We start from the raw sequence: 16,117 nt of genomic DNA, 5'->3' as shown, positions 1-16,117 counted from the left end.
CAGCTTAAGCTAGTGCTAGACTAAAATACATTTTGAGCTGTTAAAACTGAAAGCAAATTTTACTGGAATATCATAACATATGTCAGCGCCACTGTTTGGTCTTAAGAGTGTCAATCATTTCATTTCTTGAACTTGAACTGAACTGAATATTATGAGGAGATCTTACTCTAGATCAGGTCTACCTGAGAGGGAAGCCAAATGTCTCCGCTGCTTCTTGAAAAAAATCCAAGGTGGTTTTAGCAAGGTTATTAGATGAAGCTCCAAGGTACATTATCTATTAAACAGAGGAAATTATTTGCCGGATGATTAGTGAATAGAATATAGAGAAGTCAAAAAATAGTTAATAGTGGGCACTACCTTGCGTGAAAAGCCATCCACACCCGAAGATGACTATATTGTAGCTGTAACAAAAATATCATGCAAATGTTTTAAAAATGCACTCAGAGCTCTGGAAAGGACTGCAACATGCAATAATGGAGTAAACAAGCCTGACAAACTTACCGAATCAGTTTATAGTTGGTGTCAATGTGCATTATTGACCTAGGACCTGACACTGAATGGGTCCTTCGTACCACGCAGCCCAACTGTGCCCTTCGGGACATGACTCCCACTGTATCTGCCCTGACCCGGTCGAACTGCACTTGGTGTCCTTTACAGCTGCTCTCATCATTCTGTATCCACACTGAGGCATGTGTTGCTTTACATCTTTCACACAATCATCTAACTCTTCGTCCGTGAGAGTGCTATATCGCGCCCGAATGGAGAGGTTACATTCAGCCATTCGTCTGAAAACTGCGCGAGTACTTACTCCAAGCATGCAAGCAATGGTTGGAACAGAAAAGTTCATGTCCAGGAGATTGGTGATGTAGTCTGGTGAGATTAGAAGACGTGGTCGTCCCATCGACCCTGACTCCTGCAGAATAGTCGAAGTGCGCGTCTCCCCGTCTGACGGGTTTAGTCGAACTAGTCTGACAGTTCTGTGATGCCCTCGAAAATATCAGCTGGGATGGTAACTAAATTGGTCACAGCACTTAAAAAGACTAATTCTTGAGAGCAGATGAACTCCAGGTAGTCCATGTCAAGGGGTTGGCGTCCAACAGCATTTTCCAAGCGTGAACGGAGTCTTTCCAAAACATAATCCAAAAGCAAATGCTAAAGGGAAATTATAATAGCATGTTAAATACCTCAGTATTGCTGGCCAGATAAATGAAATAAAAAATTACATCCTTACAATGAACAAACACTTCACTAAAACACACTTTTAAAAAATTATTACTTTAAACACTTAATATAGGCCTAATTAACTCACCGCTCGGTCCATTTCGTCAAATGATGTTTTATGAAGACCTCTCGTGACGGTTTCGTTGATGCTTGTTAAGACAAAGTAGCGCTTGCACCCCCTGCCGGTGAAGACGATTTACAGCAGATGAGATTGTGATCGGTAATCTACTGATTTTCCTGTTGTTCCCGGATGTGAAACGGTGAATTTACTGTCAAATTTGAACCACTGAATTTGTGAAAGCGAATTTGTAAAGCGAAATAAAATGGACTGAAACTTGCCTGTTGAATATTATAGGTTGTATTTTTAAATAGATCGAATATTTTGGAAGTGAAATCTGAAAGGTGAATATGAATTCTTGAATTTTTGATTATGAAAATCAGTTTGAAATGTTTTTAATTGAAATATTCATGTTTTAAATATACAACCATGTTGAATTTCAGCCCATAATTATGCAAGACTTGTATAATTGTACATCTTGAAATGTACAAGAGACTTTTGTCCACAAGACCATCAAATCAGACGAGAAGGTAGCTGTGGTCATGTACTAGGGCAGGAATATCAGCAAACGGGGATGGAAGATCTTCTCCTCATATCTGACAGGTTTGAAGAGGTGTTGAGGACAGATGGTAGGGACTCATCCTGCGCCGTCACATTGCCTCTGTTTAACATCAGCTTCCTAAAGATCTACTTTAACTGGATGACATTAGGGTTGTTATTCCAGCCACCTTAAAAAAGAAACACAAGATATACGAGTATAGTACTCAGATATTTAATCCATGCTTTAAAATGTTTTATGCTTTTAAAAAAAGACAAATTAGAACTAGGCACCCCTGAATGATCTTTCTACATAAGTTAAGTTGAATGACATTATCACACAATTCAGACTGTACCAGTGGTGATCAACTCTGAACAGATTCGGTCAAGACGTTTGGAGTGTCTTAAATATGATGTAATAAACAACACATTATATAACTTTCAGAAACTAAAACTAAAGTGCCATTTAATCACATATTGATATATCAATCTTATACACCTTGAATTATTTGGTCAGTGATACACAGACCCTTTGAAGATGAGCTGGAAAGTTAAAATTTTTTGGCACAACACCATCTTTAATCTGGACATTCTGCCCCGTTCTGTCAAAGTCCTCGCTCCTGAAGAAAAGAAACATTCTGTGATTGTGGAAACAAACTTGTGAAAAGCTTTGGGTCAACAACAATCTTGTAATACTATTATGTCATAGCCTCGCTGTTCCTGAACTTAAAACAGTGACAGGGACATCAGATATTTCATTATTTCTCATGACAATGGAAAACCTGTAAAAAGCTGCAGATGAGAGTCTACGAATGAGTATAATGTCCCAAAAACATCTAACCCTGATGTGTGGATTGAAGAGAAAGGAGGAGAGTCAGATGGACAGAATCACAGATACTACACCTGACAATGTCTTCCTTTCATCACATGTTAGGATCCTGTGTACCACATGCTACGATTCTTTCAGAAAGCTCAAGCAAGGCTGTAGTGTCTGCAGTCTCAATCTAAAGAAATAAAAACCAGGAGTAACACACACATACACTACACAGATGTATATACAAATCTGAATTGAGTTGAATTAGAAAACCTTGTCAATCAGATCTAGCCGGTCTGCATCTGTTATGTCAGCTCATCTTTATTAATCTCCCGGAAGAAATGAAATTGTAAATCCACTCCATGAAAAAGGTCCATCCTGAGTAATGCTCACTGCCATTATTTCACCAACTATCCTAAAGTACAACAACAACATTGATTAAACATTACAATGGATGTAATATGGTGTATTTATTTATCAAAATGCTCCTCTCCAGAAGTAATTTTCTAGCTGAATACCAAGTTGATGGTCCCTGAATATGGATTTGATGAGAAACATGACATCTTGTTGACGAGCTGTTTGTGACGTCTCTGAAGTACGGCTGAAGCACTGATTGAGCGATTACATGTGACAGGATTCATGTCAGTAAATTGTCCTGTATCTGTTTACAGACCCTTTGGCATTCATTCATGTTTATTTGGCGCTGTAGCCCGTAACTGGTGTTAAAAACAGAGGAAGACGTGATCTTTCAAGTGTGCTGCATGCTGTCCTTCTCTTGACCTGAGACACACTGCGTGATCGTCACTGCATTAGATAGAGAGGACCACAGTCAGATTTATTGGTTACATTTCAAGATAAGATGGATTCGAAATCTGAGACTTTGTTTCTTATCAAAAGTAACAAAGCACAAAGACTATTGAGGTTTAAAATGGATGAGAGATGTGCTATAATGTTCTGTTCATTCATCAGCTGTAAAGAGACGATCCATCCTTGGGATTTACCAATCAGTTTGGAAAGATGAGATTGGTTCGATTCAAATTGAGACATCAATGTTTTTTTTACCCAGCTGTAATGATAATAAACCTTCCTGAAATTGTCATTGTGAAAGTCTGTAATTGAATACTTTAGATTTTTCCCAGTGCTCCCTCCTTCAAATAATCTTTCCTCAATTCCTGCCATCATTTCTGTGAAAAAAGCAAATTTCCAGTACTAATAAACAAATGCAATGAAGTTAGTAAAGAAGATGATGACTACATTTGATCAAACATTCTTTTTTAGCTTTTGACCTGTGTAAAAAAGGCACTATAAATTAAACTTAATTGCATCTCTTGTGCTTGTCTTGCTTTTGTCCCGTTATGATGAAATCTTGGTTTGGTCTATCGTCAGCTCTGAAAGAAAATCAATTTAGCTAAATAAAAATGACTACCAGCTCCTGAACACAGATCAATTGTAAGAAGTCCACATCCACAGACATCTGTGAAAGAGCGTGCTCCAAACGTGACTGAAGTCTCCCTCATATCTGCTCTAGAAGTATCTGTACCTGTACAAATAAAGACAGCAGTTCGCTCGAGAAAAGGAGCAGAAATGATACGACTAAAATAGTTCATACTCATGAGCTACTTCTTTTGCAAAGCTGACACTTGGTCGCTAATTGTTGTAATTTATTACAAATATGCACATTTATTCACACACAACAACATAATAATACAATAAAGAGTTATACTTTTTGTGCTGTTTGCTTAAACTTCATTCACAAACAATTCTGACAGTTAAGCTTAACATACCCTTAAAAATCAAAAACTAAATATTTAAACTCTGGTAACCACAAATTAACCATGTCATAAAATATATTTAACACGAATGACTTTGTATTTATCATGAATTAATCAAAACATTGTAAGTTACCAGTTATAAGCGTTTCACTGAACAGAAAGAGAGCAAAGAATCAATCCTCAAAGTCAAGAACATTATCATTGACTTCAGTCTAGCAAGAGTTCAAGCTCTCTGTGATGGCCCAGCTCTAATGTGTTGGGTCTGCCACTTTCTCCCTTTGTTAGTGTGGTATTTTGTGGCTGGTTTTGGTTTGTTTCTGTTCTGGTTTGCAGGAGGAGCTATGGGGGTTGTACCAAGGTGGCTAATTGATGGCCTAATTGGAGGCTGGATAAAATCTGTGCTCTCCAGCTGGCTGCTAGAGGACTGCATTCGAGAGCAGACTCTCAGCAGGGCTGTTGGCAGCCCTTCTTCTTCTTTACCTTTTTGCACTACACCTTCACTATGTTGATTTACACAACATTTTTGATTTGTCTTACATATACTGGACTTTATGAATATTTTAGTTAATAAATATACTTTTGTTTAAAATATACTTTGGTGTGGTCTCCCCTTTATGTCGTGTTCACTGTGACCATTTGGTTTGGTGAAGTGTTTCAGCTTGCGTAGCAGGACAGCAAATTTTTGGAGCGATCATTTAACCCCGTCTTAGAGCGTTTTTCTGCGCTGAGGATTAGGTTGGAGCGTCACTGGTGTCTGGACCGAGGACATCGCCGTGGAGAAACGACTGAATTGGCCTATGGTCGGGACAGTACGTCTCTAGCGGTATGGGTGAGTAAAGAGCTCGGTTCTTGGACACAGTGTGAAAATAGGTTAGAATAGTGGGGGTAAATGTTTAGATACGGGGAAGCTCCGTAGTTTTGTTTGTCCTGTTTTGCGGGCTGTAGTTATTCACGTAAGTTAAGTTGTTTGGTTGGATAATCTGGAAGACTGATCTTTAGATTGAGTTGAGGGCTTTAGTGTGTTAGAGATTGATTTGATACATTGTTGAAAGGTGGATTAAGTGCTAAATTATGAGCGCGTTGCATGATTTTTTTACCGCTCCGTCAGAGAGTTTGTTGTTAGCCTTAACAAAAGAGCAATTGTTTAATGTCGCAGATCATTACATGATTGGATTAACGTTGTCTAAATCTGCTAAAAAAGAGCAAATAGTTGAATTTATTCGTGAACATTTAAAAGACAAACAAGTGTTGCCTAGAAATACACCGATAGACACAAGTAGTACAGGGCTATTGTTTCCAGTTATACCTGTGGCAGCAAGCATGTCGTCTCCTGATAGTGGATTGACGTTTGAGCAACATAAAGAACTGTTACGAATGCAACTGGAACATAAGACACAAGAGAGTGAAAAGGATCATTTATTGGAGTTGCAGAAACTTAAACTTCAAGAGCAGGATAAGGAAATCGAGCGTTTCAGACTCAAACTGGTAGCCGATCGTAAATTTTCCTCCAGTGGCAGTGGTGAAAAATCCGGTTTGGCTGGTATGATCAAGTTTCTTCCCAAATTCAATGAACGTGGTCCTGACGTATTTTTCTCACTATTTGAAAATGTCGCCTCTGATCGAGAGTGGGATGATGAGGATAAAATCTTGCTTTTGCAAACTGTATTAGTTGGGAAAGCGCAGGAAGCATTTGTTGCGTTGCCCACTACAGAGAGAAAGAACTATCAGTGTGTTAAAGAGGCAGTTTTAAAATGTTACGAATTGATTCCAGAAGCGTATAGACAACGTTTCCGTAATTGGAGAAAGAGTGATAGACAAACCCATGCTAAGATAGCGTTTGATAGATTTTGATGATTTGTGCGACTTGGTGATTTTAGAGCAATTTAAAAACATTTTGCCAGAACGAATTGCTACTTACGTAAGTGAACATCAGGTGAGGACGGCCGCTCAGGCTGCTGTCCTAGCGGATAATTTCGTGTTAATGCACAAAAATCCTATGAGGGAGCATCCGCCAAGACATGAGTATAGTCGTAGAGAACATCGCCCTGGTCGTCCTAACACGGGTCCTTTTAATGCGGGTCCTTTTTGGAGGCCCGATTTAACTCGTAACAGAGTCAGGGACATGGATGCTGACAATAAATGTCACTATTGTTTAGAAACGGGTCATTGGAAAAAAGAATGTCCAATGTTGAGCGCTCGTAATAAGAGTAAAGCAGGCAGTAGCAAACCTGTAGGCTGCGCTTCTAGTGTTTTTGCTACGAAATTACAACACTGTGTTGGATCACAGGGGGCTCTGTTAACCGCGCCCGATCGTCAACAGACGAATGTACAAGTTGAGAAGATAGACGGTGATAAAACAGCAGTGTCTGATGTTGTGGATTATACTCCGTTTATCACAGAAGGTTTCGTTTCAATGGTTGACGATGCTCAAAAATTCCCAGTTAGAATATTACGGGATACGGGAGCATCAGAGTCTTTCATTAGTGAGTCTGTTCTACCGTTCTCTTCAGTTTCAAACACTGGAAATGTAGTTTTAATTCGTGGAATTGATCTTCAACCATTTTCAGTGCCATTGCATAAGATTCAGTTGTCTTCAGCGTTCTGCAATAGAGAGGTAACAATTGCCGTGCGTCCATCTTTACCAATAGATGGTGTCGAACTCATTTTGGGAAATAATTTTGGTGGGGGCCGTGTTTGGCCTGAAGGGTCACTACCACCTCCTGTGGTTAGAAGAGACGTTGTACCATCAGCTGAGTCTGACAAAAATCTGTAAGATTTTCCAGAGGTGTTCACTGCCTGTGCGGTGACTCGCGCAATGAGTCGCGCACAGTTGGAGAAGCCATCTGATGCATCTAAAACGAAACTAAAATTATATATTCCAGAGATGCCAGCATCACTTTCTCGTAGTGAAGTGATTGACGCACAAAAAGGCGATCTTGGCCTTCGGAAATATTTTGATTTGGCTTCAGATTTAAGCATGGATAATAACTATTGTGTCCAAAATGGCTTGTTGCTTCGCAGGTGGTCACCGTTTGCAAACCCTGAGGTAGCAGATCCGGTGTTGCAGGTGGTTGTTCCTGAGAAATATCATAATCTAGTGTTAAAAACTGCACACGGGGAAATGACTGGACATTACGGTGTAAAGAAAATGTACAGTCATTTGTTACAGCACTTTTACTGGCCGCGGATAAAACGTGATGTGGCTAAGTTTATTAAGGAATGTCACATCTGTCAAGTTGCGGGTAAACCAAATGTGTCTTTTAAACCTGCGCCACTACATCCAATTCCGTCAGTAGGTACTCCATTTGAACATCTCATAATTGATTGTGTAGGTCCCTTACCTACATCGAAATCTGGCTGCTTGTATTTGTTTACAATAATGTGTCAGGCTACGCGTTACCCTGCTGCATATGCCCTAAGAAGTATAACAACAAAGTCAATTATAAAGTCACTATCACATTTTATATCTATCTTCGGAATACTGAAGGTAATTCAAAATGACAGGGGTTCAAACTTTACTTCTAGGACGTTTGCCGAGGCTCTAAAGCAGCTGCGCATAAAGCACAATCTAAGTAGTGCATATCATGCACAGAGCCAAGGGGCTCTGGAGCGGTTTCACGCCACTTTAAAATCTTTGTTGCGTGCTTACTGTGTTGAGATGGAAAGGGACTGGGAAGAGGGCTTACCATGGCTATTACTGGCGGCATGAAGCGTTGTGCAGGAAAGTACAGGTTTTAGCCCGAACGAATTGGTTTTCGCTCACAAAGTGCGCTCATCTTTGTCTGTACTGAGCAGTGATCTGGATAATTCAGAACCACCAGAAAGCTTGGCGGAGTATACAAATGGGTTTCGTCGCAAACTGTTTTTGGCCTGGAAAATGGCAAGTAGTAATTTAACTGAAGCTCAACAAAAAATGAAAAGAATTTATGATCGCAAGGCGGAGACTAGAGAGTTTAATCCAGGTGACCAAGTAGTAGCATTACTGCCTATACCAGGTTCGCCTTTTAGGGCCAAGTACTCTGGTCCTTATTCTGTTGTGCGGCAGGGTTTCAGCACTTAATTATTTGGTGTCTACTCCTGAGCGTAGGAGATCTACCCAATTATGTCACATAAATCTGCTCAAGCCTTATTATTCCCCAACATTGTCGGTGGGGGGTGGACAAGGTTGACATGAAACCTGTGGGGTTAGCAGTTATCAAGGAGGTATTGAGCACATCTCAGGTGGCAGCTGAAGATGGGGTTCAGGGTCCGGACGACGCAGTCCTACATGGGCATTTAAATAACACTGAGTCACTGGCTAAGTTGGACAGTCTTTTGACTCATTTGGAGGGGAGGCAACGTGAACAGTTGAAAAGCTTAATTTTTGAGTTTTCTTCTTTATTTTCAGACATCCCAACCTGTACGAGTCTAATAGAGCATGACATAGACGTCGGAGATGCACAGCCCATTCGGCAGAGATTTTATCGGGTTTCACTGGATAAACACAAAAGTTTGGAGGACAGTGTGCGGTATCTTTTAGATAATGGTTTGGCTAAGCCTTCTTACTCAAGCTGGGCATCACCATGCTTGTTGGTCAAAAAAACCTGATAACACCTTTAGGTTTTGTACGGACTATAGGAAAGTTAACATGGTGACAAAACCAGACTCATTTCCATTACCCCGAATGGAGGACTGTGTGGACCAGTTTGGTGCTGCATGTTTTGTTAGTAAACTTGATTTGTTGAAAGGTTACTATCAAGTACCGCTTACACCTCGAGCCCAAGAGATTTCCTCTTTTATTACATCATCTGGACTTTATTCATACAACCGGATGAGCTTTGGACTTCGGAACGCACCTTCAACTTTTCAACGACTCATGAACGGAGTCGTTGTTGGGTTGGAAGGGTGCGCAGTTTATCTTGATGATGTGGTGTCCTATGCGGACACCTGGGAGCAACATCTGGCTCGCATTCGTGCACTATTTGAGAAGTTGGTGGAAGCGAATCTCACTGTGAATCTTGCGAAATGCGAGTTTGCCCAAGCCACTGTGGTTTACTTGGGTAAGGTGGTCGGTCAAGGTCAGGTACGATTGGTGAGAGCCAAAGTTTTGGCTATAGATAAGTTTCCTCCTCCGACAACAAAAAAAGAGTTGATGCGTTTCTTGGGGATGATTGGTTATTATAGAAATTTCTGTTGTAATTTTTCAACTGTTGTCTCCCCACTTACAAATCTGCTTAAAAGTTCTGTTAAGTTTGACTGGTCCCCTGAGTGTCAGCAGGCATTTGAGAATGCAAAGCTGCTGCTGAGTTCTGCGCCTGTTTTAGCTGCGCCACAGTTAGATCAACCTTTTCAGATTCAGGTTGATGCAAGCCAGGTAGGGGCAGGCGCAATTCTTTTACAGCGAGATAAAAATGGGGTGGATAGACCTGTTTGTTATTTTTCACGCAAGTTTAATCGACACCAAACTAATTATTCAACTATTGAGAAGGAGGCTTTGGCCTTGATCTGGGCTCTCCAAAATTTTGATGTGTATGTGGGGGGTGGCCTGCATCCAGTGGTGGTCTATTCAGACCACAATCCCCTCACTTTTCTCCACTCTTTGCAAAATTCTAACCAACGCCTTATGCGGTGGGCACTTTTCTTACAGCCATATAGATTGTCTATACGTCACATCAAGGGTGTTGAGAATGTGATGGCTGATGCACTATCTCGGGCCCCGGAGGGGTCCTAGTGATTGTGTTTGTCTTTATCCTTGTCTTTTTGGTCTCTACTGTCCTTAATTTGCTTTCCAGGCGCCAGGATTGCTGGATAGTGAGATATGAAGGAGACTGGGGGTGAGAGTGATCAATCTAGGTGAAAGTGGTGTGTCACGGGTGAGTGGCTATGAATGAGTCAGTGTGATTGAGTCTTCCAGAATGAATTTTTTTGAGATTTGTTTTGTATTTATTTTTAGTTATTTGTGCCTGGAAATGCTGATTCAGAGTCCCATATATATGGGTCGCTGTCTTTTTAGGGGGGAGGTGTGATGGCCCAGCTCTAATGTGTTGGATCTGCCACTTTCTCCCTTTGTTAGTGTGGTATTTTGTGGCTGGTTTTGGTTTGTTTCTGTTCTGGTTTGCAGGAGGAGCTATGGGGGTTGTACCAAGGTGGCTAATTGATGGCCTAATTGGAGGCTGGATAAAATCAGTGCTCTCCAGCTGGCTGCTAGAGGACTGCATTCGCGATCAGACTCTCAGCAGGGCTGTTGGCAGCCCTTCTTCTTCTTTACCTTTTTGCACTACACCTTCACTATGTTGATTTACACAACATTTTTGATTTGTCTTACATATACTGACTTTATGAATATTTTAGTTAATAAATATACTTTTGTTTAAAATATACTTTGGTGTGGTCTCCCCTTTATGTCGTGTTCACTGTGAGCCAAGTCTCAAAAACTCTGATTATAATCACTGAAGCTGTTTACACTGTCAAATTAATCTCTTACTTACATTGTGTGCACAGCTCTACATTGTTGTTCATGAAGAGAGAATTCACCAGAGAACAGCAAGCGTGCGTTCTGCCTCATATTTCCTTTTCTTTGGTAAATCTCATTCAAGCTCCACTTGTCTCAGAAATCTGAGGTGTCTGGTTGAAATCTGGTTCCGGGAGCAGCAGTATTTCGGCGGGGTCCCTCTGGTCTAGTTCTCCGAGTACGTGTCCAGTAGAGCCGTGTGTTCATCCGTCCCTGGAGTTATGACGCTCACACCTCGTCCAGACTGAAGACAGAAGAACCTGTGGATTATAATCAGTGATAGTGTCTACACTGAATGTGAAATCTCCAACAGCAAACGGATTCCTGTTCTAGTTCTGAGAGAGTCCGAGCTCTTTACAGGATGCTTTGTCACTTCAAGCTGTTGCTGTCCCGTATAGACACGGTGATGCTACTTCTACACCAAATATACTTTAAAACAAACACCAGAGACCGCTTACACAAATGTGTCACATGCTGGGAATGCTAACATAATATCTAAATATAAACCATAAATGCTTAAAAATCACTTACCTCTGGATTCATGATCAGCAGAAGAATGAGCTCCTGAGCCGGACGCTCGCGCCAGAAATCTGCTGCAGCTCTGTGATTGGACAAAATGCTTTGTTCGACTTTTCGGAGATGATCTCTCTGTGAATGACCTCTGACCTACTTTCTGTACGATCTGAATTTTCTGCACTTTGAATTTTAGAAAATTTAATTTGATGTTCAGAATTTCTTCTTCATTTTGAAAACTTGAAGCTGTATTTTAAAAACTGTATATTTGCTGTATAAGAATTCAGAACAAAAAAAAAACCTGTTGTTTGAAAATACATGTCTAGAAAATTTTGCCTTAAATACATTCATTGTGTTAAATTTCAAATGTTAAATATTCAAGTAAAAAAAAAACAATTCAAAACGGTTTTAAATCCCATATAATATTCATTTTGTTAAATTATATTATAATTCAAATTTACACAATTCAAATTCAAATAGCTCCATACAATCCAACTTATTTGTATTTAGGGATGTACATTTTCGATCATTTCCATGATCGATCGTCTTTTAAATTAACGATCAAATAATCGATAAATGCGTCTGCAGTGGTATTATTATTATTATTATTATTATAATGTGCAAAACCACTCGAAAAAAACGTTCTCAACCGAATTAAAGGGTTTTTGTCTGTAGAAAATGCTAGTAGCAGGACTGTAAAATGGATAGATGTGATTATGATCATTTGATTAAATGAAGATAGCACGCCGTTTGCACACTAGTGTTCCAATAAAAGCCACATTGAAACTCTTTATTTTATTATTTACCTTTATTTTACCAGGGAAGAAAATCACATTGAGATTACAATCTCTTTTACAATTGAAATTAACTGGAACTCAGTGTATTAGACACTAGAGCTGAAATACTAAACTAGAATTCTGTTCTTAAATATGATACTTTTTCAAATAATATTGGAATTTAAAAGACACAATTTCAGTTGGAGGGAAAACATGCTTTTGTCTTTCCTGAGGACACAAGAGAGCACATAGAGTGAAATATTACTAATGCACGTTTCTGAAATGCAATAAAGTGCATGTTTAAAATAATGTTTATTAACCATACATAATGAAGTGAAGTGACATTCAGCCAAGTATGGTGACCCATACTCAGAATTTGTGCTCTGCATTTAACCCATCCGAAATGCACACACACAGAGCAGTGAACACACACACACACACTGTGAGCACACACCCGGAGCAGTGGGCAGCCATTTATCCTGCGGCGCCCGGGGAGCAGTTGGGGGTTCAGTGCCTTGCTCAAGGGCACCTAAGTCATGGTATTGAAGGTGGAGAGAGAGGAGTTCATGCACTACCCCCACCCACAATTCCGTCCGGCCCGAGACTAGAACTCACAACCCTTCGATTGGGAGTCCGACTCTCTAACCATTAGGCCACGACTTCCCCCTAATTAATTAATTAATTAATTAATAATAATTAAATTGCTTAAACAATTAAACAAATCTACTCAGTGTTTTTGCATTACAAAATAATATTTTTTTTGACAGCCTTATTAGACACGTTTAAGAGCAAGATTTAAAGAATCAAACAGTAACTGTATGATTTTGAGATCCATCTTTTCACACCGAGGACAACTGAGGGACTCAAACACAACTATTACAGAACGTTCAAACATTCACTGATGCTCCTGAAGATAAAACCAATACAATAATACACAGTTATGATAATCTATATTAAATCTGGACAGCTCAGGATATAAACCCATCACTGAAAATATCACATTGAGGGAGAGAAAGAGCTGAATTTATTTAGTTTTCTTGAAGCTTGTTTCTTCTGTTCATCAACACTGCTCCACACATTACACTTCCATGCATTCATTTAACTTCACATCACTGATTCCTGTAGCGGCTCTTATTCACCATCAGCTGATCCTGAGGAAACTGAACTGACGTCTAAATACTGAGAGTCCTACAATAAAACACACAGACAGTCAGATATGAGTATGAGACATTACTGCTGTCACATCACATCAGCAGATCCAGCTCAGAAACACACAGTATATTCATATTACAGTCAGAGATATGAATCAGAGTATGTGAGCGGAGCGCGGAGTGGAGCGTGTGATTTTGACTGGAGCGAGGAGCAGATCTTTTAAAAGTCGGAGCATCGTGGTTTTCACTCGCTCCAAGAGCGCTCCAGCACCGCTCCGTCACGAGTACAATTCATGCCAACAGCCCGTATTATAACTGGATTTAGCAAGAAATCACATGTTAAACATATTTAGCTAGCTTGACAGATAAGGATCACTCAAATCAGAAAGAATGTGAAGGCTATGACGGCTATATGGACATGAGCGGGAAGTTATAGTTCTCAAGGATGTTTGAAAATACTGAATATTTTCAGCTGAAAGCATGATTTAAACACGTAGACTAGTACAACACTTAATTATTCACATGCAATCGCTTTCTCAATAATGCATTCATCCATCCATCCATCAAGGGAAGGCGTCCAGGAGGCATCCGAAATAGATGCCCTAGCCACCTCAGCTTGCTCCTCTCGATGTGGAGGAGCAACGGCTCTACTCTGAGCTCCTCCCGAGTGACCGAGCTTCTCACCCTATCTCTAAGGGAGCGCCCAGCCACCCGACGGAGAAAGCTCATTTCGGCCACCTGTATCCGGGATCTTGTCCTTTCGGTCATGACCCACAGCTCATGACCATAGGTGAGAGTAGGAACGTAGATTGACCGGTAAATCGAGAGCTTTGCCTTACAGCTCAGCTCCTTCTTCACCACGACAGACTGGTACAGCGACCGCATTACTGCAGACGCGGCACTGATCCGTCTGTCAATCTCCCGTTCCATCCTTTCCTCACTCGTGAACAAGACCCCAAGATACCTGAACTCCTCCACTTGAGGCAGGAACTCTCCACCAACCTGAAGTGGGCAATCCACCCTTTTCCGACTGAGAACCATGGCCTCGGACTTGGAAGTGCTGATTCTCATCCCAGCCGATTCACACTCGGCTGCAAACCGTCCCAGAGCACGCTGAAGGTCCTGGTCTGAGGAGACCAACACGACAACATCATCCGCAAAAAGCAGCGACGAAATCGTATGGTCCCCAAACCGGACACTCTCCAGGCCTTGGCTGCGCCTAGAAATTCTGGCCATAAAAATTATGAACAGAACCCGTGACAAAGGGCAGCCCTGCCGGAGTGCAACATGCAACGGGAACAGGTCTGACTTACTGCCGGCAATGATAACCAAGCTCTTGCTACGGTCGTACAGGGACCGAACAGCCCATAATTATTCACACGCAATCACTTTCTCAATAATGCATTCAAACAAATGTAATCTTACAGAGCTACTTCATCTGTATCTGATTTTGAATGAGCAGAAATTTGTAGAAGAAATGCATCGATCCGTAGTAAAATAACTGGAGAAAATGTTTCATCACAAACTAAATTAGCACCACAAAAAGCAGTATAATAAAATTATACCTTTTAATGCTGACATATGTTATTTGTCATGTGGTAGGAACAAAGTTTGCACACTAGTGTTCCAGTAAACCACTTTGAAACTCTCCTTGTGTTTATTTATTTATTATTTAATATGTTATGAACAGAAGTTGAAGTGTGTAATTTCACACATACTGAAATACTTTAGACGTGGAGTGAAGGTGGAGCGGTGTTTCTGATATCAGTGAGTGTGGAGTGGAGCGGAGCGGAGTGATAATTAAATGATCGGAGCGCGGAGGAGAAATTGTTGACGCTCCACTCCGCTCACATACTCTGATCTGATGAACAACTGATCATAGATTAATAACAGTGAATGATCAACAACTCTCTCTTTATCATTTACACACAGAGACACTGGAGGAGATGAACATATTCATATATTCATAGATCATCACAGAATTAAACAGTTTAAAGAACAGAAACTAAAGTGGAGCTGAATTATTATCTTATATTCTCCAAATATGTCTGTTACTAAACTTTGGCCATTTTAAAAGATTTAAATGATAATATACTCACAGTATAATAATCTCTCCAGTTTATAACGTGGATCATCTTTCAGATCAGAGAGTAACTTCACTTCTGATTGTCGTAGTGTATTCCCAGTCAGATCCAGTTCTCTCAGGTGTGAGGGGTTTGATCTCAGAGCTGAATCCAGAGCAGAACAACCTTCATCAGTGACGTCACACTTCATCAACCTGTAGAGAACAATGACACAGTGTTAATTGTAATTGAAGTGTGTGTAGTTTGTTATTGACTCTGGTCTCAGAGCAGGAGAGGAGATATAATGACAAGCATTGCCACAAACTGCTGCTGATAGAATGAGATTTCTGCATGTTGATGCTCAATGCTGCTGTTTGAAACTGTCATGTGCTTCAGGACTGAACAGACACACAGAGCTGAATGTGAGATATTGTTTCATAGTGATATAAGGACAGATCTGTCTGGAGAAACACTCACTTGCTCTTCTAATTATGACTTACAGTTTAACTAAAAATGAAGATAAAAAATCATCAAAATCCCACAGACTTACATTGAGGAAATGTTCAGATGAGCCAAGACTATTCAAACTCCAACTGTCAAAATTCAAATGTAAACAAACTGAAGGCATTTAGACTCCATTTAGCTGCCATTCTATGTTCTATTTCTAGACCGTTCAAACTCATTTAACCTTCCATTCCATCTAATATTTCTAATCTATCAAT

The 16,117-nt window shown here is 40.3% G+C and overlaps 2 protein-coding genes across 2 annotated transcripts in view; both read right to left on the bottom strand.

Annotated features, from left to right (window-relative positions):
- The window catches only part of LOC113109173 (NACHT, LRR and PYD domains-containing protein 12-like), a 1,059,377-nt gene that overhangs the window by 63,458 nt on the left and 979,802 nt on the right, over window positions 1-16,117 (bottom strand). The window contains exons 1-10 of the transcript XR_003292858.1: window positions 11,424-11,626; window positions 10,870-11,152; window positions 3,149-3,434; window positions 2,904-3,045; window positions 2,720-2,820; window positions 2,316-2,436; window positions 1,310-2,007; window positions 502-1,152; window positions 358-401; window positions 183-274 (exon numbers count right to left, since the gene is read on the bottom strand). The gene's annotated coding sequence lies outside the window, so the exon portion shown is untranslated. Of the gene's footprint in view, window positions 1-182; window positions 275-357; window positions 402-501; window positions 1,153-1,309; window positions 2,008-2,315; window positions 2,437-2,719; window positions 2,821-2,903; window positions 3,046-3,148; window positions 3,435-10,869; window positions 11,153-11,423 lie in introns of the transcript that reaches the window.
- Window positions 13,185-16,117, bottom strand: part of LOC113109212 (ribonuclease inhibitor-like) — a 29,022-nt gene continuing 26,089 nt past the window's right edge. The window contains exons 5-6 of the mRNA XM_026272874.1: window positions 15,432-15,610; window positions 13,185-13,369 (exon numbers count right to left, since the gene is read on the bottom strand). Coding sequence (XP_026128659.1) covers window positions 13,368-13,369; window positions 15,432-15,610 — 181 coding nt within the window. The 3' untranslated portion in view covers window positions 13,185-13,367. The remainder of the gene's footprint in view (window positions 13,370-15,431; window positions 15,611-16,117) is intronic.

This window comes from Carassius auratus, chromosome 9 (assembly GCF_003368295.1).
Source record: "Carassius auratus strain Wakin chromosome 9, ASM336829v1, whole genome shotgun sequence".
Lineage (NCBI taxonomy): Eukaryota > Metazoa > Chordata > Actinopteri > Cypriniformes > Cyprinidae > Carassius > Carassius auratus.
Note: the sequence above shows the minus strand (reverse complement) of the source record. Positions and strands in the feature narration are given on the sequence as shown.